The sequence below is a fragment of the Tenrec ecaudatus genome, chromosome 1, assembly GCF_050624435.1.
Source record: "Tenrec ecaudatus isolate mTenEca1 chromosome 1, mTenEca1.hap1, whole genome shotgun sequence".
Lineage (NCBI taxonomy): Eukaryota > Metazoa > Chordata > Mammalia > Afrosoricida > Tenrecidae > Tenrec > Tenrec ecaudatus.
The window spans coordinates 116,197,306-116,224,313 of record NC_134530.1 but is presented as its reverse complement, the minus strand read 5'-3'; the positions used below and the strand labels follow the sequence as shown (position 1 = coordinate 116,224,313).

Here is a 27,008-nt window from a genome sequence, read left to right as displayed (position 1 = left end):
TGCCTGTTGTTGTCATTGTTAGGTGCCATCTTGTCAGTTCCGACTCGCGACAACAGTATGTACAAGAATACAAACCCCACCCCTGGCCCTGTACCATCCTCACAGTCACTGGTTATGTTGGAGCCCATTTTTCAGCTACTGCTATCAGTCTGTCTTCTTGATCCATCTACTGTGCCAAGCACGATGCCTTCCCCAGGGACTGGTCCCTCCTGAGAACCTCTGTTAGCAGTGCGTGAGATGAATTCTTCACTTCGAAGGGGCATTCTGGCTGTACTTCTTCCAAGACAGACTGGTTTGTTCTTTTAGCCGTCTGTGCTGCTTTCAATATTCTTTCCAGCTCCTTCATTCAAATGCATCCATTCTTCTTCATCTTTCTTATTCATTGTCCAGCTTTCATGTGTGTATACGGTTATTGGGTCAGGTGCACTTTAGTCCTCAAATCACGATACTTGGCCACCTTTATTTTAAAAAATCATTTTATTGCGAGTTTGCACAGCTCTTATCACAATCCATACATCCATCCATTCTGTCGAGAAAATTTGTACATTTGTTGCCATCATCATTCCCAAACCATTTTCTTTTTACTTGAGCCCTTGGTATCAGTTCCTAATTTTTCCCTTCCCTCCCCCATCCTCCCTCCCTCATGAACACTTGATAATTTATAAATTATTATTATTTTGTCATATCTTCTACTGTCCAATGTCTCCCTTCACCCACTTTTCTGTTGTCTGTCCCCCAGGGAGGGGTCTATATGTAGATCATTGTGATCAGTTTCCCCCTTTCTTCCTGACCTTCTCCTCCTGGTTTCTCCACTGTCATTATTGGTCCTGAGCGGTATATCTGTCCTGGATTTCCTGTGTTTCCAGCTCATATCTGTACCCGTGTACATGCTCTGATCTAGCCGGATTTGTGAGGTAGAATTGGGATTATGATAGTGGTGGGGGCATTAAAAAACTAGAGGAAAGTTGTATGTTCCATTCGTACTATACTATACTGCACCCTGACTGGCTCGTCTCTTCCCCTCAACCCTTCTGTGAGGGGATGCCCAGTTGACTTGGTGACCTTTAACTCAATGGTTTGGAACCTTTTTTTGATCATGAAGAAACTTCTAGTCTAGTTTAGGGGAATGCCCATATCCACCTACCCATAATATTTTGCAGATGATTTCCCTGTCCACCAACTTGTTGAAGCTCCTGTTCAGGCCTTCAAGTCGAAAACCTCTGTTGTAATTGTATGTATTGCTGAATGAGTAATAGGTATTACTAAACACAGAAGCAGAAAACAAAACAAACAAGAACCCATGAACATGCTATTCTATAATAACACACACATGCATATAATCTTTAACTGTTAGAAGCAGCCCTTGAATTTGATAACTTTCATCACAATGAAGATTCATTTAGTAACAGAAACAAAGAGAAAAGTGATGCCTTACATTCTCATTTATCCCGTCAACTTCGAAAATGCACCTAGAACAGTGGTGTTTACCAGAAATCCTGTCTTTTTTTATTTGGAACTCTTCAACTATCCTGCAACCGCAAAGAAGGCTTGTGCCTTTCCTCACCGAATGCAAACTCCTTTTGTCCCCTCTAGAGATGGCAAATTCAGAGGGAGTTATAAGTAGCTGCCACTCTCCCGAAGAGGAAAATCGCTGCAATTTTAACCAGCATACGTCTGCCTCAGAAGAGCTTCTGTTAGAAGACCAGATGAGGAGAAAGCTCAAGTTTTTCTTCATGAACCCTTGTGAGAAGTTCTGGGCTCGAGGTAGAAAACCATGGAAACTTGCCATCCAAATCCTAAAAATTGTGATGGTGACAGTCCAGGTGAGCGTCTTGGGCACGCGGTTGGTGGTGTCTTCCTTTAATGACAGCGTGGAAGTCTGTGGGTTTGTGTATTTTAATGGTCTGCACAACGGAGAACGAGCCATAAGGAACAGTCTCTTAAAACATATTCTCTTTACCAGCTGTGAAAGAAGACATTGTTGTGTCTTGTTTTTTCTCCTTTCCATCTTTCACCAAGTTATAATTTTAGAAATGTTATCTAATTAGTTGATGGGGAAGAGGGGAAAGAAATTTTAATATCATGCTACTGGTTGAGAAGTTTGGTTGAAGCCTTCTAAGTCAGCCATGGCAGCTAGCTGTTGGCCACACAGTACTTCACAACAATGACAAGTTTATCTACAGTTTCTCACGAGGAGAGAAGAACCCGGGTTCGCTGAACATGAGCATTTTCCACATCCAGTGGCAATAGATGCTGCTTGAGTATTCGCTTTGGGCTAAGCTAAATATTTTCCAGGCGCCATCATGTTTCATTTAACGTTGAATCTTAGCTAGAAAGCGCCTTCCCCATTGCCCAGATGGCAAGGCTGAAGTGAAAATGAGCCAGCAGTCACAGGAAGCCAGAAGAGTAGACTTGAGATTCAATCCCTGCAACATACACACGCTTCTTGAACATGCCTTGATCTTTTAAGAGGGTAAACCTGTGTTTCCCAGTGTGGTCAAAGTGCCCTGGTGATGCAGGGAGTAGGTTTAGTTTTTGACTATGCAATTTTTAATAACGTGACTCAAAATTTATTTACCTTCTGTGGGCCTTAGGCACTCCCTGTGAAATGGGGATGTTGAGGCCTACCTTTTATTAAATCGTGATAAGGGAAGTTCTGGTAGAGTGTACCCTCTTTCTGTGTCACGGACACGCTGCCTTATCCTTGGATCTAAGTTAGAATGCACTTTCTAGACTTACAGTGTGTGTGAGAGAAGGGCAGGGAAATAGAGACGGAAAGAGACAGAGAGGTGGTTTAGGAGAGAAGAGAAGGTGAGGCACGTAGACTGCACCATTGATGGAGAGGGCTTCACTTAATGTGCGAGCAGTGAGCTAATACAACTTTGTGTGTGTGTGTGTGCGCGCGAATAACTGAACTCTCCAGGCAAACCCACATGGAGATTAAGGATTCATCATGTTAATATATTTGAGTTCAGACCTTAATTAAAAGGGGAGCTGCTATTTCTGGCCTTATTGGCACAGTTTTGGTCACGAGACCTAGGAATGTAGTTTGATCAACCGGCCTGGGATCTCTCACGGTTCATTGCCCACCAACTTCAAAACCTTTCTTCGTGTCCTTCTCCTAAGCTCCTCTTGCCTCCCAAACCATTGCACTACCTGCTTTCCGTTGTCTGCTCATATAGTTCTCTCTCTCACCACTTTTCACGTGGAGTTTTGTCGACATTCTCAGTGCTCTCCTCAAGTGGTACGTTTCACTTGACCCTCCTAGCCTTTCCTGGGCTCCTTCAAGGTGCCCTGGCTCTATACACACAACTGGGTTCCTACCATCCTTCTTTCCATAAGAAGCCCTTCCCATTCTTTCAGCGAAAATGATCTTGCTCTTCTGCATGCCTGACAACTAAATGATGCACTTTTGAAATGGGAGCCAGGTCTTCGGTGGGATGATACATTAAAGTAAATGTTGGAGGTGTGCATTTTACTGATTTTTCTATTTTAACACTAGAAACTTATCTTCAAGGACACATGAGTTCATAACTGTCAAAAATGTGATGTGTGGTTGGATAGATCCAGGTTAGTTTTACATTGGATCTGGAGCACATTGGTTATTGCTTATGGAGATCTTTTCCTTCACTGCCGTTCACTCTCCCTTGTTCCCCTTTCAAGCTGGTCTTCTTTGGGCTAAGTAACCAGATGGTGGTAGCTTTCAAGGAAGAGAACACGATAGCATTCAAGCACCTCTTCCTAAAGGGCTACATGGACCGAATGGATGACACTTACGCCGTCTACACGCAAAGAGATGTGTACGACCAGATCATCTTTGCAGTGGATCAGGTAAACTAGGATTGTGTATTCTTTACCTTGGAAAAAGAACAGATGGGGGAAATGCAAAGTGCATAGTAGTAACTGATAAATGATTTGTGTATAAACTCAAATACATTGCCATTGAATCGATGCGGACTCATAGCAGCCTCACAAGACAGGGTAGAGTTGCTCTTGTGAGTTTCTAAGGCGGTAACCATCCGCAGGAGTACAAAGTCCCATCTTTCGAGTGTCTGGAGGTTTGGAACTGCTGACCCTGTGGATTGCAACCCAACTTGTAACCCGCTACACCACCAGGGCTCCTGATTTATGTATAGAAGCATGAAAACATTTTTTAAGTGTTGCTAACAAGCTTCGACCAAACTAGAAATTGAGAAAAGCCTTTGAGACAGAGATAGAAACTTTGAAGAATTATTCAAAGGATGGGAACTATGCTTTGGAATAATAGCCTCAAAGATTTGGAATCACTAACCATGTCCCGGGTTGTAAATAGTCATTACGTTTCTCGCAGGAGCTCTAGTAAGTAATGAGAGTATTAACATTGTAGAGAGAATACAGCAAGCATGACTTGAACATTCATTTTAAAACTCAATTATACCTTTATGTCATATATGACAATGATTTTATTGTTACATTGACAAATTGTCTCAGAAATATAAGGTAGGCTCATACAGGTTTGTCAAATTCCTATACTGAGTTTTAATCTCTGTTTTGTTATAAACACTACTTTATCAAGATGATAAACCTGTTTTAAACACATCGCCTTTCTGTAAAGTTACTCTGAATCAATTTTGGTTGCTTGTTTGTGACTGGTGAGTAAAGGTAAGAAGTAAAGATTAAGTTCTTTATTTGTCTCTGTTGTTGTTGTTAGGTATAAATCCAATCTTCAAAGTGTTTTTTGGCATGCCGGCTCAGTTTGGCATGCATACCAGATTTTTATGTTCTGGGTGACATGTATGCAGTCTCCTCATCCTAGTATCTAAGAAGTTAATTGGGGGTTATGTTAGATCATTGCGATTGGTTCCCCCCTTCAACCCCACCTTCCCCTTACTCTCTTGGTATGGCTACTCTCAATATTGGTCCTGAGGGGTTTTATCTGTCCTGGATTCCCTGTGTTTCCAGAGCTTATCTGTACCCGTGTACATACTCTGGTCTAGGTAGATTTGTAAGGTAGGGTTGGGGTCATGATAGTGGTTGAGGAGGAAGCATTAAAGAACTAGAGGAAAGTTGTAAGTTTCATCAGTGCTATACTGCACTCTAACTTGCTCGTCTCTTCCTTGTGACCCTTCTGAAAGGGTATGTCCAATGGTCTATGATGGGCTTTGGTTCTCCACTCCACACTCCCCCCCATTCACAATGATATGCTTTTTTGTTCTGGATCTTTGATGCCTCATACTTGATCCCATGGACACCTCATGATCACACAGGTTAGTGTGCTTTTTTCATGTGGCCTTTGTTGCTTCTCAGATAGATGGCCACTTGTTTATCTTCAAGTCTTTAAGACCCCAGACGCTATATCTTTTGATAGCTAGGCACCATCAGCTTTCTTCACCACATTTGCTTATGCACATATTTGTCTTCAGTGATCGTGTTGAGAAGCTGAGCATCATGGAATGCTAAGTTATTAGAACAAGTGTTCTTGCATTGAGGGAGTACTTGAGTAGAGGCCCGTTGTTCATCTGCTACCTTAGTACTTAACCTATAAATATATGTACATAGATCTATTTTCCTATCATTATGAATATATTTGCATATGTACATGCTGTATTTAGACCTCTATAAAGGCCCTTTGTCTTTTAGTTCTTCCTCTATTTCCTTTTATTTTCCTCTTGTCCCACTATCATGTTCGGCCTTCATTTGGGTTTCAGGAATTCCTCTCAGTTACATTGCTCTTGATCAAGCACCACCAGGCATCCTACACCCTCCACCATCAATTTTAGATCACTTGTTGTTCCCTTGTCTCTGGGTTTGTTAACACCCACTTCCTTTCCCCTGCCTCCCCACTCTCCCATGTCTCCCCAGAACCGTCGGTCCATTGTTTTCTCCTCTGGATTGTTTATCCCACCTATCTTATCTAGATAGACATGTAGAGACAATAATAAACATAAAATCAAGACAGAGAAAAACAAAACTACAAAAGAAAACAAAACAACAGCGATGAAAACCCAAGGGCAGAAAAAGAAAACTCTATAAATAGTTCCAGGTCTGTTTGTTGACCTTTAGGAGTGTTTTTGGTAGAGTCTGATGGGGTGCCACACACTGGCCCAAATTCTATTTTTGGTATTCCATGGGACTTCATTGCTTTGTTCTCCTTGCGGCTTTGTTGCAGACCCTTAGCATTTGCCCCAGTGTGATGGGGTCAGATCAGGCACAATTCCCACATTGTGCCTCCAGTGTGGTCCTTTGTAGTGCTATGGATCAGTGAGGGACGTCATGTCTCGTGGTGGGGCCGGCCCCATGGTCCTCTGTGTGCATTGGACGCTCTGAGCAGGAATATCATCCTCGGAGCTTGGTGGGCCAGGATGTTGTTCCACTCTCTCCTTCTCTCGTCATCTGCTCCCGTGTGCTCTGATCAGGCGCGCCCCTCTCCCTGAGCTGTAGCTTCAGTGCTGGCCTCTGAAGTAGATTCTTCTGAGAGGGTGGGGGGTGTCCATGGAGTTGGGATTGGGGTCAACCCCGCAGACCTCTCTATTGGTTTCCTGCTTCTGCCGGATTGTTGTATTCACGTCTTGGTGCACCAGGTTGAGGTGTGGTCTCTTTCTCTCTCCTGTGGAGATATAAACAATAACCCCCCCCCACCTTGGGTGAGTTAGTTCTCGGTTCCTCTGCTACCTGTGTTCTTTTCTTTCTTTCCCCCTCCTTTTTAGTTGGCTGCCATTTGTATCCCTGGATTGGGTCTGGCCCCTGCCATAGTACCTGGACCTCACCCCAGAAATATATGTATACAGTAGCTTTTCCTCTATGCCCCTTTTACATTTTTAAGCTTACCTCAGTGGACTCATGTTGTACTTGTGATTTTGTACTTGACTTACTTCGCTTAGCACAATTTCCTCCAGTTCTTCCCATGCAGCAATGTGCTTCTTGCATTCATCACTGCTTTTTAGGGATGCATAGTACTCCACTGAATGTATGTACCACAGTTTTTTAATGCACTTTTCCATTGATGGAAATTTGGGCTGTTTACAACTCCTTGCAATTGTGAACTGTGCTGTGATAGACATTGGAGCACAGATGTCTGGCCACGGTTTGTTTTTCACCTTTCTGCCAAGTACGAGGGTTGCTGAGGCAATTGTTTCCGCTTCTTATATTACAGTATTAAAATAAAACACCACAAGAAATAGTTTAAAGGTAAATATAATTTGTGCCCACACTGACAGTGAGAGTCAGTCCCTGGACTTAGTTATTTACAAGTAAGAAAGGCCTTCAGAGATGATATGGTTTAATCTTTGAATTTTGTAAAGAGGAACTTGAATGAAGTTCAGTGTGTGACTTGCCCAACGTCACAGAAATGAGACTTGATTACAGAACTCCAATTTACCAGCCCTCTCAGCCTTTTGCAAAGAGCATTTACTCTGAGTGTAAGTGTGAGGTGGACTGAAACTGGTTTTAATCTGGAGTAAAATGGTTTTTATCTAGGTAAAAATTTCACATCAGCAATCCTGAGTGGCACAGATGGTTAAGTGTTCAACTACTAGCCCAAAGATGTTCTGTCTGAGGCCATCTACAGGCTCCTCAAGGAGCCCTGGTGGCGAGTGGGTTATGAGTTGGGTTGATAACCCAACAGTTTGCAGTTTGAAACCACCAGCTGCCGCAGGGGAGCAAGATGAGGCGTTCTATGGAAGGAGTTAGTTTCAGAAACCCACGTCAGGTCTCTAAGATCAGAGTCCCTCACTGGCACTGGTTTCAGAGGCTCCTCAGAAGACAGACTGGGTGGGTGGTTTCTGGACAACCCTGCGGAGCACATTCTTCTGTGTACACCCGGGGGGCCACGAGCTGGCACTGACCCGAGAACTGTTAACAACAACATGCTTCATAGCCAGTAAAGTCCTCAGAACCTGGCAGAGAGGGAAGATACAAATAATTTTCCCACCAATAGAGAACGACAGAAAAGTGGTAAAAGTGTCAAAGCCAGAAAACTTGAGAGACCCTCCCCCCCCCACCTCCCACCCACACACACAAAAGGCATATGGTCAAGTTCCTGCTCTCACAGGTTTCACAGTTCCGGAATTGATGTTGCTTCCACTTGCATGTGTCCTCAAGGGGCAGGGTAGCATTCCACTCAATCTGTGCATACCATGGTCCATTCAGAGGAGTCTCCATGGTCCTTTCAGAGGTGGGAAGGAGGGTAATTGTGGCTTCATTTTCACCTGGGCTGGTGTTCCCACTTTCTGTTTCTCTCGCTGACTCAAGTACCTGCAGCTGCGCAACATCTCCGTTGGGAATCACGCGTACGAGAACAAGGGGACCGAGCAATCGGCCATGGCCATCTGTCAGCACTTTTACAAGCAAGGAAACATCTGTCCCGGGAATGACACCTTTGACATTGACCCAGAAATCAAAACTGGTGATGTTCTATTACCTACAGCTCCATGTCTTTGCATGTCTTGATTTATACTTAAAATGAATCATTTCTTCTCTAAGGGCATTGGCTTATTCCATGCTGTATGTGGCGGGGAGCCCTAGTGGCATAGTGGGCTGTGCACTGAGTTTCTAACCACAGGGTCAGCATTTCAAACCCGCCAGCTGCCCCGTGGGAGAAAGATGAGGCTCTCTGCTCTCCTCAAGATGTCAAGTTTCAGAAACCAAAGAAACATTCCTGTCTGTCCTGCAGGATCACTATGAATCAGAATCACTGGATGGCCGTGAACTTTTTCTTTTTCCGGGCATTTGTGGTGTAGTAGAAGGGAGCTCAGTGGCATTGCGTAGTTACTCTTTGGCTGCTAACCACAAAGTCAGCAGTTTAAAACCACCAGTTGCTCCCCAGAAGAAAGACGAGGTTTTCTACTCCTGGAAAGAGTTGCAGTCTAGGAAACCCACAAGGCCAATTCTACCCTGTCCTACAGGGTGGCCATGACTGAGTGCCAGTGAGTTTTTTTGAGTGGTGACATGGATTTCACATGGGACTGTTAATCACAAGGTCAGTGGTTGGAGCCCACCAGCCGCTTCCCAGGAGAAAGAGGAGGCGTTCTCCTCCCATAAAGATTGACAACCTGGGACAGGCAAAGGGCCTGTTCTATGCTGCTCTCTAGGATTGCTATGAGTCAAAATTGATTCGGTGGCAGTGAGTTTGGTTTTGGTGTTTACTAGGGCATAAAAAGACAAAAATCACTGACCTGGACTACAATCCACCTCATAGAAGCCCTCCAGAACAGTGGCTCTCCACCTTCCTAACGCCGTGACCCTTTCATACAGTTCCTCATGTTGTGGTGACCCCTCCAACCATACAATTATTTTCGTTGCTACTTCATAACTGTGATTTTACTACTGTTAGGAACTGGGAGACCCCTGTGAAAGGGTCGTTCGACCCTCAAAGGGGCCATGACACACGGGTTGAGAACCGCTTCTATAGACTATGGTAGAACTGCCCGTGTGGGCTTGTGGGGTTATAAATCTTTATAGGCGAGCAAAGTCCCATCTTTCTTCTGAGAAGCAGTTGGCGGCCTCCTGCTGCTGACCTTGTGACCCACTGCACCACTAGGGCTCTGCTGGTGGTTTTGAACTGTTGACCTTGCAGTTAGCAGCCAAATGCATAACCACTATGCCACCAGAGCTCCCTTCCATGACACCACAAATAACAGAAGAAAGGAAGGAAAAAAGGGCTCATTGTCATCAAGCGATTCCAACTCTGAGTGACACTGCAGGGCAGAATAGAACTTCTCTTTTGGGTTTCCAAGACTTGACTCCGTAGTAAGAATTATGTAAGAGTTGTCTGCCAGGAACTGGCCCAAGTTCTTTAATGCATAAATCCTCACACAGGAAAAACCCCACCACGGGGTCAGCTGGATTACGACCCCGATTTGACAGATGGAGAAAGTGTAGCTCAGAACACTAAGTGGTCTGGTCAGAGCAGAGCTAGTGAGAATTAGCTCTCTGGCCCCAGAGTCGGCGCTGCCCCAGCATTCCATCGCTCTCTTGTTGGATGAGCCTGTTAGTCCACTTTGGCTTCCAAGTCAACTTTTTAGTGTAGATGTCAAGTCACACTAAGCTCTGCAGTACGCCTGTCTTTGGTGGTCAGCTGCGGAAGGAATGACACCCACATTTAAAATACCACAGAATGTCGACAAGTGATTTCTTTCCTTATTAAGGAAATTCTAATTGGTAAAGTTTACCTTAGGAGGGAGAGTTCAAAATCAAGCTTTTAGATACTTTTAAGAATAAGCACTGGTTTTGTTTGGAGAGGAATCAGAAAGGATTAAAGTGAAAAATCTCCAACAATACTGATTCCCTATTTTTTAAGTGCCTATTGAGATAAAACCGGCAACACATAATATTTTAGAATACTTGTTTCTTTAAACTACTTAGTAAATCTTATCTTGGACACTGCACATGTTTTAAATATCATGCTTAGGGCATACGGGCGCGAGGCAGAGACTCGGTGTTCACGTAAGCTTACAAAGCCAGGAAGACAGATCTGCTCAATGGAACTCCAGTGAGAGCGTTCAAATTGTTTTCTACCCTCATCCACGTCACAAATTGGTGGTGCAGTGAGTTACAAACTGGCCTTGCTAACGGCGTGGTCAGCAGTTGTAACTCACGAGCCACTCCCTGGGTGAAGCATGATGCTCTCTGGCCTCATCAAGATTTAGTATCAGAAACCCACAGGGGCAGTTCTACTAGGTCCTACTGGCTCCTTATGAATCTGAATTTGACTCGATGGCAGGATGTTTGAAACACAATGAAGTCTCTAGTCAAATGACAATGATGTCTAGCTTTAAGAATCTGTATTTCAGGAAAAAGCAAAAACAAAACACCTGAGGGTCTTGTCTTAAAGGGTATATTGTCTTTTCAAAATGCAGTATTGCTTATTTCTTTTAAGCATGAGATCATGTGTCCTCACTCTCCTCCTGTGTATGGCAGAATGCTTCTTTGTCGAGCCCGATGAGCCCTTTCACCCTGGAACCCCGGAGGACAATAAGCTCAACTTCACGCTGGACTTCCACAGGTGAGGGAAGCGGCGGGAGTGTCGCTCGTTCCTGCGTGCCTCTGCACCGCGCTGAACGCCCGCTGTTTTCTAGACTCCTCACGGTGGAGCTGCAATTTAACCTGAAGGCCATTAACCTGCAGACAGTGCGCCATCATGAACTCCCCGACTGCTACGACTTTACTCTCACCGTAAGTGAGGGCTAAGCGACAGTTGGTCCGAGTAAAACCTACCTTCCCTAAGTCTGTGTTTCCGATACCTGTATTCATGTGTGACCAAGTTGATAGGACCCTTCCCGTGGAACACTGACAGTGCCGGTTGTGTCTTGCTATGTGTCTTCTGCACCTCAGTGTGAGTTCTAAGGCGGCAGCGACCTGGTCTTGTTCACTCACTTGGTTCTGTGTTTCCAGAACGAAGAACCGCACCTGGCAGAGTAGGTGATCAGATACCAAAGAAACAGAGGGCTGAGGCTGGTGGGTGGCTGCACCTTTGCAGAGTGTGTGTCTCCCTGCTGAAGATCTTTGCCTTCGGCTCTTGTTACGAGCCTTGGGCATTGGTGACAGTGCCTTCTTTGTTCCCCCCTCTCTAGATAGCCGATCACGCCTGAGTTCTTATTCTAGTGGGAAATAGAGCTGTGAACGCCCGCAAGAGAGCACCAGATGTCCTCGTGTGCCTTCTCATCAGCAGCCTGGTGCTGTGTGGCCACTTGCAGGCTGGCATTAGATACAACTCACCTTTCGGTTAGCCAGATTCCGGCTACCTCTTCAAAAGTGCCGTGTATGCTCGAGTATAAGTCGACCTGAATATCAGCCGAGGCACCTAATCTCACCCCCAAACTGCATAAAAAGTGTGCTGAAAAACTTGGCGCATACTTAAGTATATACAGTACTTTGTGTAAAAAGCTATGTCCATGATTCTCAGCTATTGGCTGTGAAAGTCAACTTTTCAGAGATTGTGATTAAAGATATCAGTATAATATATTCTTATAATGTAGCATAGCATTTATTAGGAAAAGAAACCACTGGGACTATAAAACTATTTTAGTGGGGAGCAGAGAGGGAGGGGGAAAAATGAGGAGCTGATGCTAGGGGCTTAGGTGGAGCATAAATGTTTTGAGAACGATGAGGGCAATGAATGTACAAATGTGCTTTACACAATTGATGTATGTATGGATTGTGATAAGAGTTGTATGAACCCCTAGTAAAACGATTAAAAATGATTTTAAATTCAGTAACACATTTTGATCTAATAAGTTATGAATGGTTAGTCTTACCTGTTTTTTTTCAAATTGAGTATTCATCTACTGTTTCATATATTTTCTCTCTCCTGGTTTTCAGAAATGTTATGGTTTGGGATTTTTATAATCCTTCATAGTTAGCTCAACTACTACCTTCTCCATGGAAACTTTTGTGATTCTTCAGTTAGAAATGCTTTTCTGCATTTGAATTCTGTGTTGAATTCTCAGGTTTTGCTTCTTTTACTTTCTCCTTCTGTTTTTTTTTTTTGTGTTAATACCACTGCCTCCTTTATTTTAGAATTTTAAAAGACATTTTCATTATATTAGAAGCTTATTCAAGACAGGATCTACTTTATTAATCTTTTCATACCGCAAAGAATGGTTACCCAAATGCCATTCATTTTCAGCATTACTGTAGATCCAGTGCAAGCTATTCCTCTGTATTGTGGATTGAGCAGTGGACCGCTCAGGACTATAGAGAATAAATCCTACAAAAGTTGCCTCATACAAAAAATCATATCATTTTGAATGAGGGGGAGTGTGGAGTGGGGACCCAAACCCATCTGTAGGCAATTGGACATCCCCTGAGGGAAGGGTCATGGGAGGGAGAAGGTCCAGTCAGGGTGCAGGGTAGCAACGATGAAACATACAACTTTCCTCTAGTACCTAAATGCTTCCCCCTCTCCCCCCCAACTATCATGATCCCAATTCTACCTTACAAATCTGGTAAGACCAAAGGATGTACACTGGAACAGATAAGAACTGGAAACACAGGGAATCCAGGGCGGATGATCCTTTCAGGACCATTGGTGAGAGTGGTGATACTGGGAGGGTGGAGTATAAAGGGGGAACCGATTAGAGGGATCTACATATAACCTCCTCCCTTGGGGATGGACAACAAAAAAGTGGGTGAAGGGAGACGTCAGACAGTGTAAGATAAGACAAAATTATAATTAATAAATTATCAAGGCTTCATGCGGCGGGGGGAGGGGAGAGGGAGGAGGAAAAATGAGGAGATGATGCCAAGGGCTTAAGTGAAAAGCAAATGTTTTGAGAATGATGAGGGCAATGAATATACAAAGGTGCTTTACACAATTGATGTATATATGGATTGTGATAAGAGTTTCAGGAGCCCCCAATAAAATGATTTTTTTTAAAGTGGTCCCATAATGAAAGCCATTCATTGTCGTAAGGAAACAACAACTAAGGTAGAATAAAGCTGATATGAAATATGTAGGGACTTCACAATATTTGTAGAAAATATAATTAAAAGAAAATGAAATTTTCCTATAGACTTTGGAATCAGACAAATCTAGATTTGTGTTGGTTTGCTAGGTAGTAGCTATGAAAACTATTTGTGAAAACTATTTGTTTCAATCCTCAGTTTTTCATCTGTCTCACCAGCTCTTCCCATCTGCATAGTACAGTCATTGTAAAGTACACCACTCCTCACTTATTGCCATGGTTGGCTCCTATAGACCAAGTCATTATTCAGAAGAGGTCTTATGCAAAATGGGCGATGATTACAATAGATCACAAAATGCAGTATGTCTATATCATTATGTAACTCCCAACTTACATCAGTGCATTGCCACCAACCCCCTGAGGACCATGGCCCAGGCAGGTTGACCTATTACCAAATCCTCACTTTACACCGTGTTACTGCTAGTCGTATATTATAAATGCTCAAAATTGTCAGATAGTTATACACATATGTATATATATTACTATTGTTATAAAGACAGACTATCAGAGAACAAGATAGCGGATAAGTAAGGCGTGGCCGTACTTCAGTTAACAGAGTCCTCTATCATGCTTGGTTTGATTGTTCTAGCACCTTGCAAACTCTATGGGGGTGCTGGGCAATTCCCTATCAGTAATGGTAGATTTGGGTTTGGGCGCAGAGAAGTTGAGCAAGAGTAAACATTCATAGCCAAAAAAGAGTCCTTCTTTTTGCCAGGATTGCTTGTGCTCCCTGGGAGAAAAGATTTCTGCAGATTTATTTCTGTTATATCCCCAACACCTAGAACAGTACCTGCTATACACAGAATGCTCAAACCCCTTGGGCCAGTGAGTTAAACTAGCAGTCACTGGAAGACACATGATGCTATGAACTATAAGACCCATGTTATGTTCTGGCATCTCAGTTTAATTCTTTCCCTTTCTGCTTGTTCTTTGTGACCACTTTAACGGCCCAAAAGTTTGCATAATAACAAATTGGTGCTAAACTATATTAGACATTTTAAACTGAACGGTGTGATAGCTAAGGGTGGTGAGGACATTAGATGGTGCCTGGCTAGTAGAAAGAATAGCGTTTGGGGTCTTAAAGGCTTTTCTCAAACTAAGCAGTCAACTAAGTGAAGCGATAGCTTAGTCCACAAGGATGAAGCACACCAGCCTGTATAATCTAAGGACTGTAAAGAATAAAACCCAAGACTGGAGAAAGATTAGAAGGATTGGAGATTAAATTCTGAGCACACAGTTTGCAGAGGGCTCTGGATAACAACGAAAACCCAAAATCCATTTGCCGGGTGCCCACATGGTTTACGTCTCCAGTGAATCTCTTCTGACCATTGCCCAGGCCCGGAATAGCCTCGCTATCAGACAGAGTGCGTTGGGAGGGGGGCGGGGCTAATGCAGATGTAGTTAGGCTAAAGTACAATCCCTTAGAAGTTTTCTCCCTTTTCACCCGTTTTAAATTTGTGTTCGTTTTTTAATTTTCTGTTACCTTTTCAACTTTGTTTTTTTTCTTTGCTTTATTTTGTTCTCTTTGTTGTTGGCGTTTTTTTCCTGTTTGCTTTTTATTTTTGTACATTTTTCTTTATATGGAATCCTGAATAGATAAATGTATAAAGGCAGTGGATTAATAGTTTCATGGGATTATGGCAGGATTTATACAACTCTTTTAAACATGTTTGACTACATAAATGGTACATAAATTATATGCCAATAAAACTGTTAAAAACTGTTACAAATTTTAAAAAGAGAGAGATTCTACAGGGATTTGTCTACTGTACTAAGCTGTTTGAATCCCTGACTGCTGCTTTTGTGGGTACTGATCGTGGATCCACGCAAAATAAAATTTTGAGCAACTGCAAAAATAAAATAACTTTGTCTAGGCTAATGAACCTTTGACAGAATTAACTGATTTAGAAACCAACTACCATGTTTTGGAATAATTAATGGGGTTACTGGACATGCATTTGATGGTCAGGACAGTTTCTTAAAATACACATTAACATTAACGTTTTAAAAGTTGGTCAGTAATCAGGCATGATAGGATGCTGAGCATGCTCTGCTTCCCAAGCTGGGAGAGGAGGCAGAAAGAAAATAGACCGGGTTTCTTGCCTTGCCTTGCCTTCCCTGTGGCTGGGTGGGGAAAGGTGAGGGAGAATGGCAGGCAAGGGCAGTAGAAGGACAACGGAAGGAGCCCTGAAATAGCTTTGTCCTGCTTGGTACCTGGCAAAGCAACAGAGCAGCCCTTTTGATGCCCTGAAGTGTTTATCCTTAAAGCAAGGTATGATGTTTGGCTCCTGTTACCAGTGCCTTTTGTAATTCAAGTGGTACTGCACTGTGTGACTCAGAACTCTAAGCCCAGAATGAAGGTCAACCCCAGAATGAAATGATGCATCCGTGCACTAAGAATTGCAGAGCCACTAAGCGTCTGTTCCCAGCCGGGGCCCTGCTGGGAACTGGGGGAAAGCACTGTAGTGCCAGCTCTTGCCATCTCAGAAGGACAGCTCGCGGTGGTGAGCATGGTGAGCAGTGGAAAGTACTCTTGTTTTATAAGTTGACCAGCTTTGAGTACTAGTCTAGGAAACATGAGGTTCTAGAGGTGAAATTGTCTCGACAGCCGATCTAGCTCAGTCCTCTCATTTTACAGAGCAATAAAGGACACCTCGCAGGCAGGGCGAAGAATCTGGGTCTTCTGTCTCCTGGAAAGGGTTGTTTTTAGTTCAAGTTTCAAGACAATTTATACTTTAAAACACCAAACAAAGCATATTTTCTGTTCTTCACAGATAACATTTGACAACAAGGCTCACAGTGGAAGAATTAAAATAAGTTTAGACAATGACATTGCTATCAGAGAATGCAAAGACTGGCACGTATCTGGATCAAGTAAGTGGTCAGCCTGCCTGGTTTTCAGAGTGATTATGAAATGACTACCCACAGGGTTTGTGCAGCTTCCAGGGGAAGACGCAGGCCACTCTCAAGTCCCTAATTCTTTGCAGGTAGATAACGTCATTGCAGACAGCCCATGTCCCAGGTAGTGTACAATTTATTATTGAGATAACTTTTCCATGTGTCTCCACTTGCCTACTCTTTACCAAAAAGCTACTCACCATTCCTCACTGCGAATGTAATATAAATACCACAAGGGGGTAGTTTTAAAGAACAGAAATTTATTTTCTCACAATTCTAGAGGCAAAATGCCCAAATCAATGTTTTAACCTATCGATTTCTTCTGTGAGCCTCAATCTAGTTTATGGCATCTGCACATAGCACTGAGTTATTTTTGGTCTATAAAGGATATTCACATATCATTAGGTTTAGTAGCTACCCTACATTGCTATGACCTTACATGAATGATCGATTGCCTTACATTAGATTGCATTATGTAAAATGAGGTCATTATCTTACATTACACAATGGAAAACTATTTGCTTTAAGACCAGCCTCACTGCCATCGAGTCAAAACTGAGTCATTACAACCCTAGGACAGGATAAAAATGCTCCTGTAGGTTTGAGACTGTAACTGTACACAGGAGTAGAAAGCCAAATCCCTCTTCCTGTTCTGAGACAGACCACCCGATTTTAATCACACTCTACAACAGAAACCAGTTGCTGTTTAGACAAACCACTGGGAACCATATCCTAGCCACATTGATACATAAATGAACCTTCACCCTTATAAAAAGACACCCCCAAACTCATATATTTAAACTGATATTGAAGGAATAAGAAAGAACAAAGATTTGTTGGCTTCAAATTATGATGTTGGTGAAAAATATTAAATACATCATGTGCTTCCAGGAAAAAAAAAGCCTCAGAAGACGTATAGGCCAGAATGCTCCTAAGAATTGAAGCTAGGGCGACTTCATCTTTTGTGCTTGGGCAGGTTATCAAGAAGGACTATGGTAGTGGAGGGACAGCAAAAAAGGAGAGCCCCCAACCAGAAGGATTGACACAGTGGCTTCAGCACCGGGCTTAGACAAGGCAACAATGGTGCAGACGGCACAGGTCTAGGCACTGTTCTGTTCTATTACAGATGCAAAGAGGTGCCCCTGCAAAAGGGAATTTTTCCCATAGCTATGTATTAAAATTTGTTTTACACAACACAACCTTATCACTTTCAAAGTACTATCCGTTACACTTACTACATTTGTCCAACATGCGACTCCATTCTGGGAAACATTTTTCAAACGCATCAGTTTGGATGGCTGACAGCACCTCCCTCATTGTTTTTTTCACCTCTTCTACATCGTCAAATCGCTGTCCTTCCATGTCCCTGTTCATTTGTGGAAATAGAAAGAAGTCACATAGAGCAAGGTTAGGTGAGTAAGGTGCATGGGGCCAGAGAGGTATGCTATTTTTTTGCCAACAACTGGTGCACTGAGATGGTTGCATTAGCAGGTGTATTGTCATGGTGGCAAAACCAGTCTCACATTTGCCACAAATCAGGCCCTTTTTTTGGTTGCATACGGTTATGCTATCTTTTCAGAACCTCTAAATAGAAAGCTTGATTAACCGTCTGACCTGGTGGAGCAAACTCCAAATGCACCACAAGTTGACATTTTTGTCCATTCGGGATTTGACAGATGTCCAGAACAAGGTTTGTCATCAATGGACATCTCACTTAAAAACAACAACAACAAGGAAACCACTCGTACACCTGAGTGTTTTTCCATAGTCCTGTCCTTGTAAGCTTTGTTCAACAACCCAACAGTTTCTGTGGCATTTTTCCTGAGCAGGAAACAAAATTTCACACTGGCACGGTGTTCTCAAAATTGGCCATCACAAAAAGGGTCTGAGCAAAACTGCTTTTAGGAAAAAAATTCACTGTGATTGGAGAGAACCTTCCCAGGTGAGGCCACTGGGTGCACTAAATCAGAACCAGTTGCTGATCTCGCCTAGCGGGAAAAAAATGCATACTGGAAAAGCTCTGCTTGCCCAGTGCAATTCTGGTTTTTGGTACCCCCTCATAGGGCTGCTCTAGTGGTTACGAGTGGGCTGCTAACTACAAGGTAAGTGGTTAGCCAGGTAACCACCAGCAGTTCCTCAGGAGGAAGGTGAGGCTTTCTACTCCCGTAAGGCATCACACAGCAGCCATACACATTGTTGAATGCATGCAGCATCAATAATTCACCTACAGCAGTGGTTCCCAACCTTCCTCATGCCGGCACCCTTTAATGCAGTTCCTCATGTGGTGGTGACCCCCCCCCCAACCATAAAATTATTTTTGTTGCTACTTCATCACTGTCATTTTGCTACTGTTATGAATCAGGCAACCCCTGCGAAAGGGTCATTCACCCCCAAAGGGGTTGCGACCCACAGGTTGAGAACTGCTGACCTTCATGTTTGTCGTTTTAATACTTTAAAAATACCCTTGAGATGGACAGCATTCCTTAATTGACAGATGAATAAATTGAGTCTCAGAAATGAAGTTTTGTTTTGCAACCAGGGAGAAGTCAATGTGATTTGCTCCTGAATCATAAACCCATTAAGTATGCAAAATATACATAATTGGCTTACATCCAAGTTAAACAATGGACTAAATCAGGGAAGACTTCATTCCTTGGTATATAGATAATAATCCAGGTATAACCTAGATACAGTTGAGAATTTTGGAGCTGAACTGGAAAAAATGGATGAAAGACCTCGTCTTTTGTAAGAAACTGAGCTGTGGCAGTGTAGTGAGTTACACGCTGGGCTGCTAACCACGAGGGTAGCAGTTCAAAGCTACCAGCCACTCCGCAGGAGGCTTTCTACTCCACTGAAGAGTTACAGTCTTTTAAACTCACAGGAGCAGTCCAGCCCTGTCCTGTAGGGAGGCTGTGAATCAGAATGAACTCCATAGAAGTGAGTTTGGATTTGTTTGGTTGGTTGTTTTGGATGCCCGATTGGAATTAAGGTTTAGGTCAGGGGTTCTAACAGACTAAGGGGCAGAAGAATCTCCACAGGACCTATATAAAATGCAGTTTCTTCAGCTCCACGCAAGACAGTCTGAAGGGGTCTAGGGTTGGAGGGCCTAGGAATGTATTGTTAAATGCTGTCAATAAGAACCTCCATACAAGGATCCACATGTGACCTCCTCCCTGGGAGAGGGACGGCAGAGAAGAGGGGGAAGGGAGACTCCGGATAGGGCAAGATATGACAAAATAACAATGTATAAATTACCAAGGGCACATGAGGGAGGGGGGAGCAGGGAGGGAGGGGAAAAAAAAGAGGACCTGATGCAAAGGGCTTAAGTGGAGAGCAAATGCTTTGAGAATGATTGGGGGCAGGGAATGTGCAGATGTGCTTTATACAATTGATGTATGTATATGTATGGATTGTGGTAAGAGTTGTATGAGCCCCTAATAAAATGTTTAAAAAAAAAAAAGAACCTCCATGCACAATGGAAAGAAATAGTGCCTGGTTCTGCATGATCATATACGGATTAGATCTTTGTGACCCATGGGGCTTTAATTGGTTGATTTTACAGAAGTAGATTGCCAGGGCTTTCTTCCTTGTCTCAGTGTAGAATTTCAGTTGGACCTTGTTCAGCATCATAGCAACACGCACGTCTCCACTGGCAGACAGGTGATAGCTATCTGTGCAAGGGATGCACAGGCCAGGTGAGAATATACCACTGAAATGCCATTGCCTCCAGTCCAGGTATTCATAGGTCATCCTTATTCAGACCAAATGAACATTGCTTAGGGTTTCTGGGTCTCCACAAACTCTAGAATAGGGAACGGGGAGCATATTCAAGTGTCTGACACATAGGCTTTCTTTCATACATTTGTTTCTTAATTTTCCAGTTAAAATTTTTTTTTAATTTTCCAGTTTTTTTAAGTAGACAAATGCCCATGTAGCAATTAGATGCCCCTTGGCAAACATTAATCAGATGAATCAGTCCAGAAGTAATCTTTAGTATTTTTATCTACTGGTCAGTGCAGAGCAGTTTGAATCGACTGCAGGAGAAATGTACCAATTGGAAGCACGTCTATCAGCAGAGCCTCTCTTTGCTGCCTTCATGGAAAGAATGTGTGAATCCTCTCCATTAGCCTGAAAGAGAGTAGTGGGTATCACCATACGCATGTCCCGTGACACAAACAGGTCATTGTCTTTCCTCTCAGTTCAGAAGAACACGCATTACATGATGATCTTTGATGCCTTTGTCATCCTGACCTGCTTGGCCTCGCTCATCCTCTGTGTCCGGTCTGTGATCAGAGGGCTTCAGCTGCAGCAGGTAGGCACTGTTGCTAACTGCCTCTGACATCTAGCCTGATGGAGAAACTCACTGTAGATCTCATTTCTTTTCCCTTAAGGAATTTGTCAATTTTTTCCACCTCCATTATAAGAAGGCAGTGTCCTTTTCTGATCAAATGGAATTTGTCAATGGATGGTACATTATGATTATTATTAGTGATATATTGACAATCATTGGATCGATTCTGAAAATGGAAATCCAAGCTAAGGTAAAAAAAAAATCCTCTTGTGTTTGGTTTCAAATGTTTAGTAGCAAATTCGGATTAGTCATAATTTATTTTTCCAGGCTCTGAGAATGTTCATAATAAATGATTTCTTCTAAACAGTGTATTGAGTATACTCAGTAATATTCGTGCGTCTTTCTTAGACGTCTTTTTGGCAGGGCTTTTCAAAAGGGTGATCCACAGACCACTACACTGGAATCATTTGGATGCCTGGTAAAATGTCCCATGCTAGACATACTGAATCATAATTCCAAGAGTGAGACCTATTGATTCCCACACACACCCAAGGGACTAAGATAATTAAAGTGAGCTTATTCTTACAAGAAATTGTGGGGTCTCAGCAACAGTACAAAGTAGAACTGGAGAGGAAAGTGAGGTCAACTACCTCCATGCTTGCAATGGTTTCCATTTTCCATCCAGTGGAAGCGCGTGCCCCTTTTCTACTTTTCCCATTGATGCGCTACCAGGAGGACACCCACTTTACGTGAAGGCTATCCTAGGCTAGACATCAGCCCTCTCCACCAAACCAAATATGAAATCAACAAAATGAGTCCTGCTCATATTCTTAGCCTTGACTGCTACTTACTTAGCATGACTAGGAATCATGTAAGGAGCTTGTTATAAGTCAAAATACTAGCATAGGGACCCCTGAGTCTGAATTAACTCAACAAGCAGTGAGTTTAGATAATAGACAATTCCCACTCCTAACAACCTAAGGTAGAACTGCTTCCGTGGGTTTCTGAGATGGTACTCCTTATGGAAGTAGAAAGCCTTGTCTTCCTCCCTGGGAGCATCTGGTGACTTTGAACTCCTGACTTTGCAGTCCAGTAAACAGCCGTACGCACCAGTATGCCCCTTGGAATGCAATAGCACAAATAAAGTAGGAGCTTGCTTCTCTGCTATGCAACAGCCCCGAGGTGACCGATGTTTAGGCGTTAGATTTTCTGCATTGGTGAGTGGCTTGGCTCCACAGTTAGTCATGTCTCCAGGTTCCTTCTTGTGTGTTCCTCTGCCAGGCCATTGATAGGGCTCTCCCAGACTGTGCTTGGAGCCAGGTCACCTCATCTCTTGGCTCAAGAGTGAGTCATTACTTTTGCTCGCATCCCACTGAGAGAACTCAGCTCAATGTTGTAGGGCAGGGGTGGCAAGCTGGCCGCCTGCGGGCTGCATGCGGCCCCCAAGGCAATTGTTTTTGGCCCTCGATGCTCTGAAATAAAATGAAAATAGAACAAATTGTTATGAAGAAGATCACACTTAGGAGAGATCAGGCAATACCATACACACAATTCCCTCATTTGCACTTTAACTACTGAAAAAAATCATACATGTGGCCCAGTGCCTTTCCTGGGGCCTGTAGACATATATAAACACGCCAACTCAGTTCCAGTGACGTTTGGAAGCGGTATGTCTGCCACTCTCAGTGTCACATCATGGAAACAGATCCCAACAGCGAAAAGGTTAGAAAGAGCACTCTGGGTTGTGCTGTTATGAATCATTCCTAGCGGCAGTGCTGGTTAACATTTTAGAGGGAAGCCGTTATGCTTGTGTATCACGTTTGTCAGCTGTCCAACATTTTGTGTTTTTATCAGTTACTTTGTTATATTTTTCAGTCACAACCTAAGAGGTAAGTGAAATCTAGAAGGAGGAACGTGCTGGCAAGTTTTGGGTAAAAAAATAATAATTTTAGTTTTATAAATACATTAAATAAAATAAATGTTTCAATAAAAGCAATTACATAATGTTTTAATTATCCTATCCATATTCCTGAATCTTCACTTCAAAATATAAATTTAACAGAATTTGTCAATGTGATGTGGCCCACGTGAATGTTGCCTGTTGCTCCCCATGGCCCCTGTTTTAATCGAGTTTCACCCCCTTTTCTAGGATATGTCACCCTGGCACACTTGTGACAATAGTTTTATGTCAATATGGAACCAACTCCACCACATGTGCTGATAATCTATAGCATTATAAGAGGTTTTATTTGTTTGTACAAGATGAAGATATTTTTAACTTTAGAAGAAAAATCACATGCCCGAGGGGAATATTTACAGAAAAATTTGACTCCAACCTATGTCAGCTGTCAGGAACTCAATGAGCCCTTACTTGTATTCCAAGCTTTTCCTACATTTTTCCCTTCCTCTCTTCTCAAACTTCCAACACCCCATCTCATCTTTACCCTCAACGATGACCTGACTTCCTAGTTCAGAGGGCTGAAAGGGGAAAGACGCAGACGTTCCACGAGCTCCCAATTGATGCGTTTGCCTGGTAGCATCAGTACCTTGTCCCCTGTGACTTCAGGCATAATCAGGCAGCTCTCTGAGGCCAGCACCTCCGCCATGGTGCCAGCTAGTCCACCACTTTCCCTCCCTCTCCAGGCTGTGCACGGCTTCTTACCCCCAACCTCCTAAAAAGATAAAATCTCGGCCCTACCGACTTCGCTCCCCAGAGGGAAAGACCTACGTCCTTCTTGTTTCTGATCTGCTTCTCCCATTCTCTCATATTTGTTCTGATCTGTCTGTCATGCTTCGCTATAGGAAGTGTTTTTGTTCCATGCTACTAAATCCAATTATCAATTATAATTATTTATCCTCACCTTGACCCACCAGCAGTTTTCAACACTGTTCTGTCGTCCATCTGTCCCCCCCCCCCCCCTGCCCCAGACTTGGCTGCCGCACTAACCTGTTTATCCTCTAAAACCTCCGGCTGGTTCGAGCTTCCTTTGCGGCCTTCTCAGCTCCTCGACCTATACACATCCTTACACATCTCTCTTTGGCCCACACCCAGTGTGCTGGCCAACGCATCTTGTCTTACGGCTTTAAATGGGATTCCTATGCCACTGATTCCCGAATCCAGACCTCCAGCTTGAAATTCCTCCTTCAGGTATACAGCTGTTGATTCCACATCTCCACATCAATATCTTCCTGACCACTCAAGTGAAAAAGAGAACCCCTAGATCCTCCACATCCATAGTCCGAGTTTGCTTTTTCCATAGCCGTTGTAATTTCAACAGATGGTAACTCTGTTCGTTTCTCAAGTCAAAAAGCAAAGAAGCTTCCTTGACTCCTCTTCCCACCCCCTGCCCCAGACGTCTAATCCAAGAGGAAATATTGATCTGCCTTCAAAAACCACTTCATCGCCGCCTTGGCCACTAGACTGATTCCACGCCGCCCTCAGCTCTCATCTGTATTATCCGAACTGCCTTCCCACCATGCCCTCGGTACCCAACAGCGTGCTCTCAACCAGAGTAACCAGCGTGAGATCATCGATCCCTCCTCTGTTCAAAGCTCTCAAACGCCCCAACAGAGTAAAAGACAACATTGTTACCTTCCCCAGGAGGCCCTGTACTAACTGGCCCTTTCTTCTGGGCCAGTCCAGATGGGTATCTTGCCAGGTGCTTTCCTGCCTCAGGACCTTTGCACTTGCTGGCCTCCTTGGCTGGAGAGCGTTTCTCTTTGTAACTTGCTTCCCTGTTTTTCATCTAGCCCTGCTCTGCCTTCAGCGATCATCCTCCTTAAGACTGTAGCCCACGTCCATTTCCTGTTGCATCTCCTGCCTTTTCCCCTCAGTTCTTATTACCAAGTCATGGATCAAAGGTTTTGTGATTGTTCTATTGTCTCTCTCCGCTAAGCAGACTGTAAGCCTCATATGTGCAGGGAATGTTTTCTATTTAGTTACTGCTTTATCTTTTGCACTTAGAACCATGCCTGGCCCCTATCTGTTCAATAAATATTCTGCCTGAATGCATTTCCGCTATATTATCTGTGTTAGTCCAAATTGTCTAGACGAACAAATCCAGTCGCACTCATGTCTGTATAAAAAAGCTTCTATCAACAAGGAATCTTATATCGGGCATCCCAACCCAATCCAACTCAAGTCTACAAGTCCAATGCAAGTCAAGGCCCTGTTCCAACTCATATAGCTGCAGGCTGGTGATGCAGAAAAGTGAAGCAGGTAACAGGAAATCCCAGGCCAGTGGGTGCAGAGTCGTGTGGATCCAAGGTTGGTGGACACATGGCAGGTCTCCGACAGTGTTCAAGGGGCAGCAGCCCACATGGGGCCATAGAGGCAGGGAGAGTTCTAGCAGGCGGGAGGTGGAAAGGCAGAGAGCGAGAGATTCCTGGTTCCCTATCGTATCAGAAGCCCCCCCCCCCAACCCCCAGGAGGCATCCTCTGGTTGTGACCTACTTGGCAGGTTGGACTCCCCCCCTACACTTCCATAACCATTCACGTTGCTATAAAATCTGTAACGCTCACACTCTCTACTGTTTTCTTCCCGCTCTGCCTTAGAGTCTAACGAGCTATGATGTCTGCAGTATATTCCTAGGGACCGCCACTCTGCTTGTGTGGCTTGGAGTCATCCGCTACCTCGGGTTTTTCCAGAAGTACAACGTAAGGAATTCTACAGCTCTCTGTGCGGTTTCCATCCCCCTTCAGTTATTGACGGCACTGCTTTGGATGAAGACCAAAGGAATTCTGACGGCCTCTCTCCCTTTCGCAGCTCCTCATTCTGACTCTTCAGGCGGCACTGCCCAGTGTCATCAGGTTCTGCTGCTGCGCGGCCATGATTTACTTAGGGTATTGCTTCTGTGGCTGGATTGTGCTGGGCCCTTACCATGACAAGGTAAGGAGCAGTCTGCCTCTCTTTCTCCTAACATTGATTTGTTCCTTCTCTGGAAGTCCACAGTGTATGAACTACCAACCTCACAGCTCTAATATGTGTTGTATATATGGCTTTCATTGCCGATTATTTTGGAAGTAGATCCCCTGGCCTTTCTCTTAGTCTATGCTAGTTGAAAGTTTTGCTGCAGCCTGTCCACTACGGGTGATGCTGCCTACGCGTGGAATGCCGGTGATGCAGGCTCTAGCATCGCACCACGTAAGCCACCACAGTACAACAAACTGACAGGTGGGTTTTTGCACTACATGCTCCAAACCCCAAACCAGACTCACTGCCACTGAGTGCATTCCCACTCACAGCTAAACTGGTTCCTCCTCATTGTGACCCTATGGGACACAGCAGGGGTGCCCCTTTGCACTTCCGAGACTTTAAATCTTTATGGGGATAGGCAGGCAGCCTCCTTCTCCTGTGGAGCGGCTGGTGAATTTGAACAGCTGACCTTGTGATTAGCAGCTCGGTACATAGCCCACTACATTGCCAGGGCTCCTTGATTTATATACTTTATATATTAAATAGCAGGCTATTTAGATAAGCTTTTTCAAACTGTGACTTTGTAAAAAGCAGTCTTAATTACATTAAAAAAAAACTAGAACTGTATTGTCAAAAGGAACTCTTTTGGTATTATGGGATAAGTGTGCTAGTAACTGCAAAGTGGATGGTTCCAAACCACTAGCTGCTCTGAGAGACAAAGATGAGACTTATTGTTCCTGTAAAGATATTCAGTCTCGGAAGCCCTATATCAAGTGGAAATCAACTCAAAGTTTTGTATGTGTTTTATAGTCTCAAGGGCTTTGGTGGTGCAGTGGTGAAAGCTCTTAGCTGTTAACTGAAATGTCAGTGGTTCAAACCACCAGCCCAGCTGATCCTCAGGAGAAAGACAGAGCAGTCTGCTTCTATACAGCTGTAACCACCTTGAAACCCTATGGGACAATTCAGATGTATCCTGCAGGGCTGCTAGGCGTTGAAGTCGACTCATTGGCAGTGGGTTTGTAGTTGTCATTTTCTAGTCTCAAGTAGGGGACATTGGTAGGTCCATGGTAGAACTCTTACCTTGTAGGTGAGAGACCCCGTTCAGTCCCCAGCCAGGGTAGCTCATATGCAGTCACCAGTTCTCATTAGTGGATGTGTGTGTGCTACTGAACAAGTTGCAGTGGAGCTGCCAGATTGAGACACGTGAGGGAGAAAGGCCTGGCAATCTACTTCTGAAGATCAGAGCCAGCTAATCAAAGCTCTGTGGATCGTACTGCTCTTATTCACCACCGATCCTGGGGATAAGGCCGGGCCTGGCAGCATGTGGTTCTGCTGTGCTAATAACACTAGTCTGAAATAGCATTGCCTTAAAAGAAGTGGGCTTTTAAAACGAGAAGCGTGGTGTGTTAGGCTGGGCTGTCTAGAGAAACAAAGCCAGGGACACTCATCTCTATATAAGAA

The 27,008-nt window shown here is 43.8% G+C and overlaps 1 protein-coding gene across 2 annotated transcripts in view; it reads left to right on the top strand.

Moving 5' to 3' along the window:
* The first annotated feature begins 1,595 nt into the window (after positions 1–1,595).
* Positions 1,596–27,008, top strand: part of MCOLN3 (mucolipin TRP cation channel 3) — a 30,341-nt gene continuing 4,928 nt past the window's right edge. The window contains exons 1-10 of one of the 2 annotated variants that reach the window (XM_075540172.1): positions 1,596–1,823; positions 3,664–3,831; positions 8,230–8,383; positions 10,897–10,981; positions 11,055–11,151; positions 16,217–16,316; positions 20,540–20,652; positions 20,732–20,881; positions 25,187–25,288; positions 25,398–25,520. In XM_075540172.1, the coding sequence (XP_075396287.1) occupies positions 1,596–1,823; positions 3,664–3,831; positions 8,230–8,383; positions 10,897–10,981; positions 11,055–11,151; positions 16,217–16,316; positions 20,540–20,652; positions 20,732–20,881; positions 25,187–25,288; positions 25,398–25,520 (1,320 nt within the window). The remainder of the gene's footprint in view (positions 1,824–3,663; positions 3,832–8,229; positions 8,384–10,896; positions 10,982–11,054; positions 11,152–16,216; positions 16,317–20,539; positions 20,653–20,731; positions 20,882–25,186; positions 25,289–25,397; positions 25,521–27,008) is intronic. The other variant, XM_075540176.1, reaches the window with a different exon arrangement.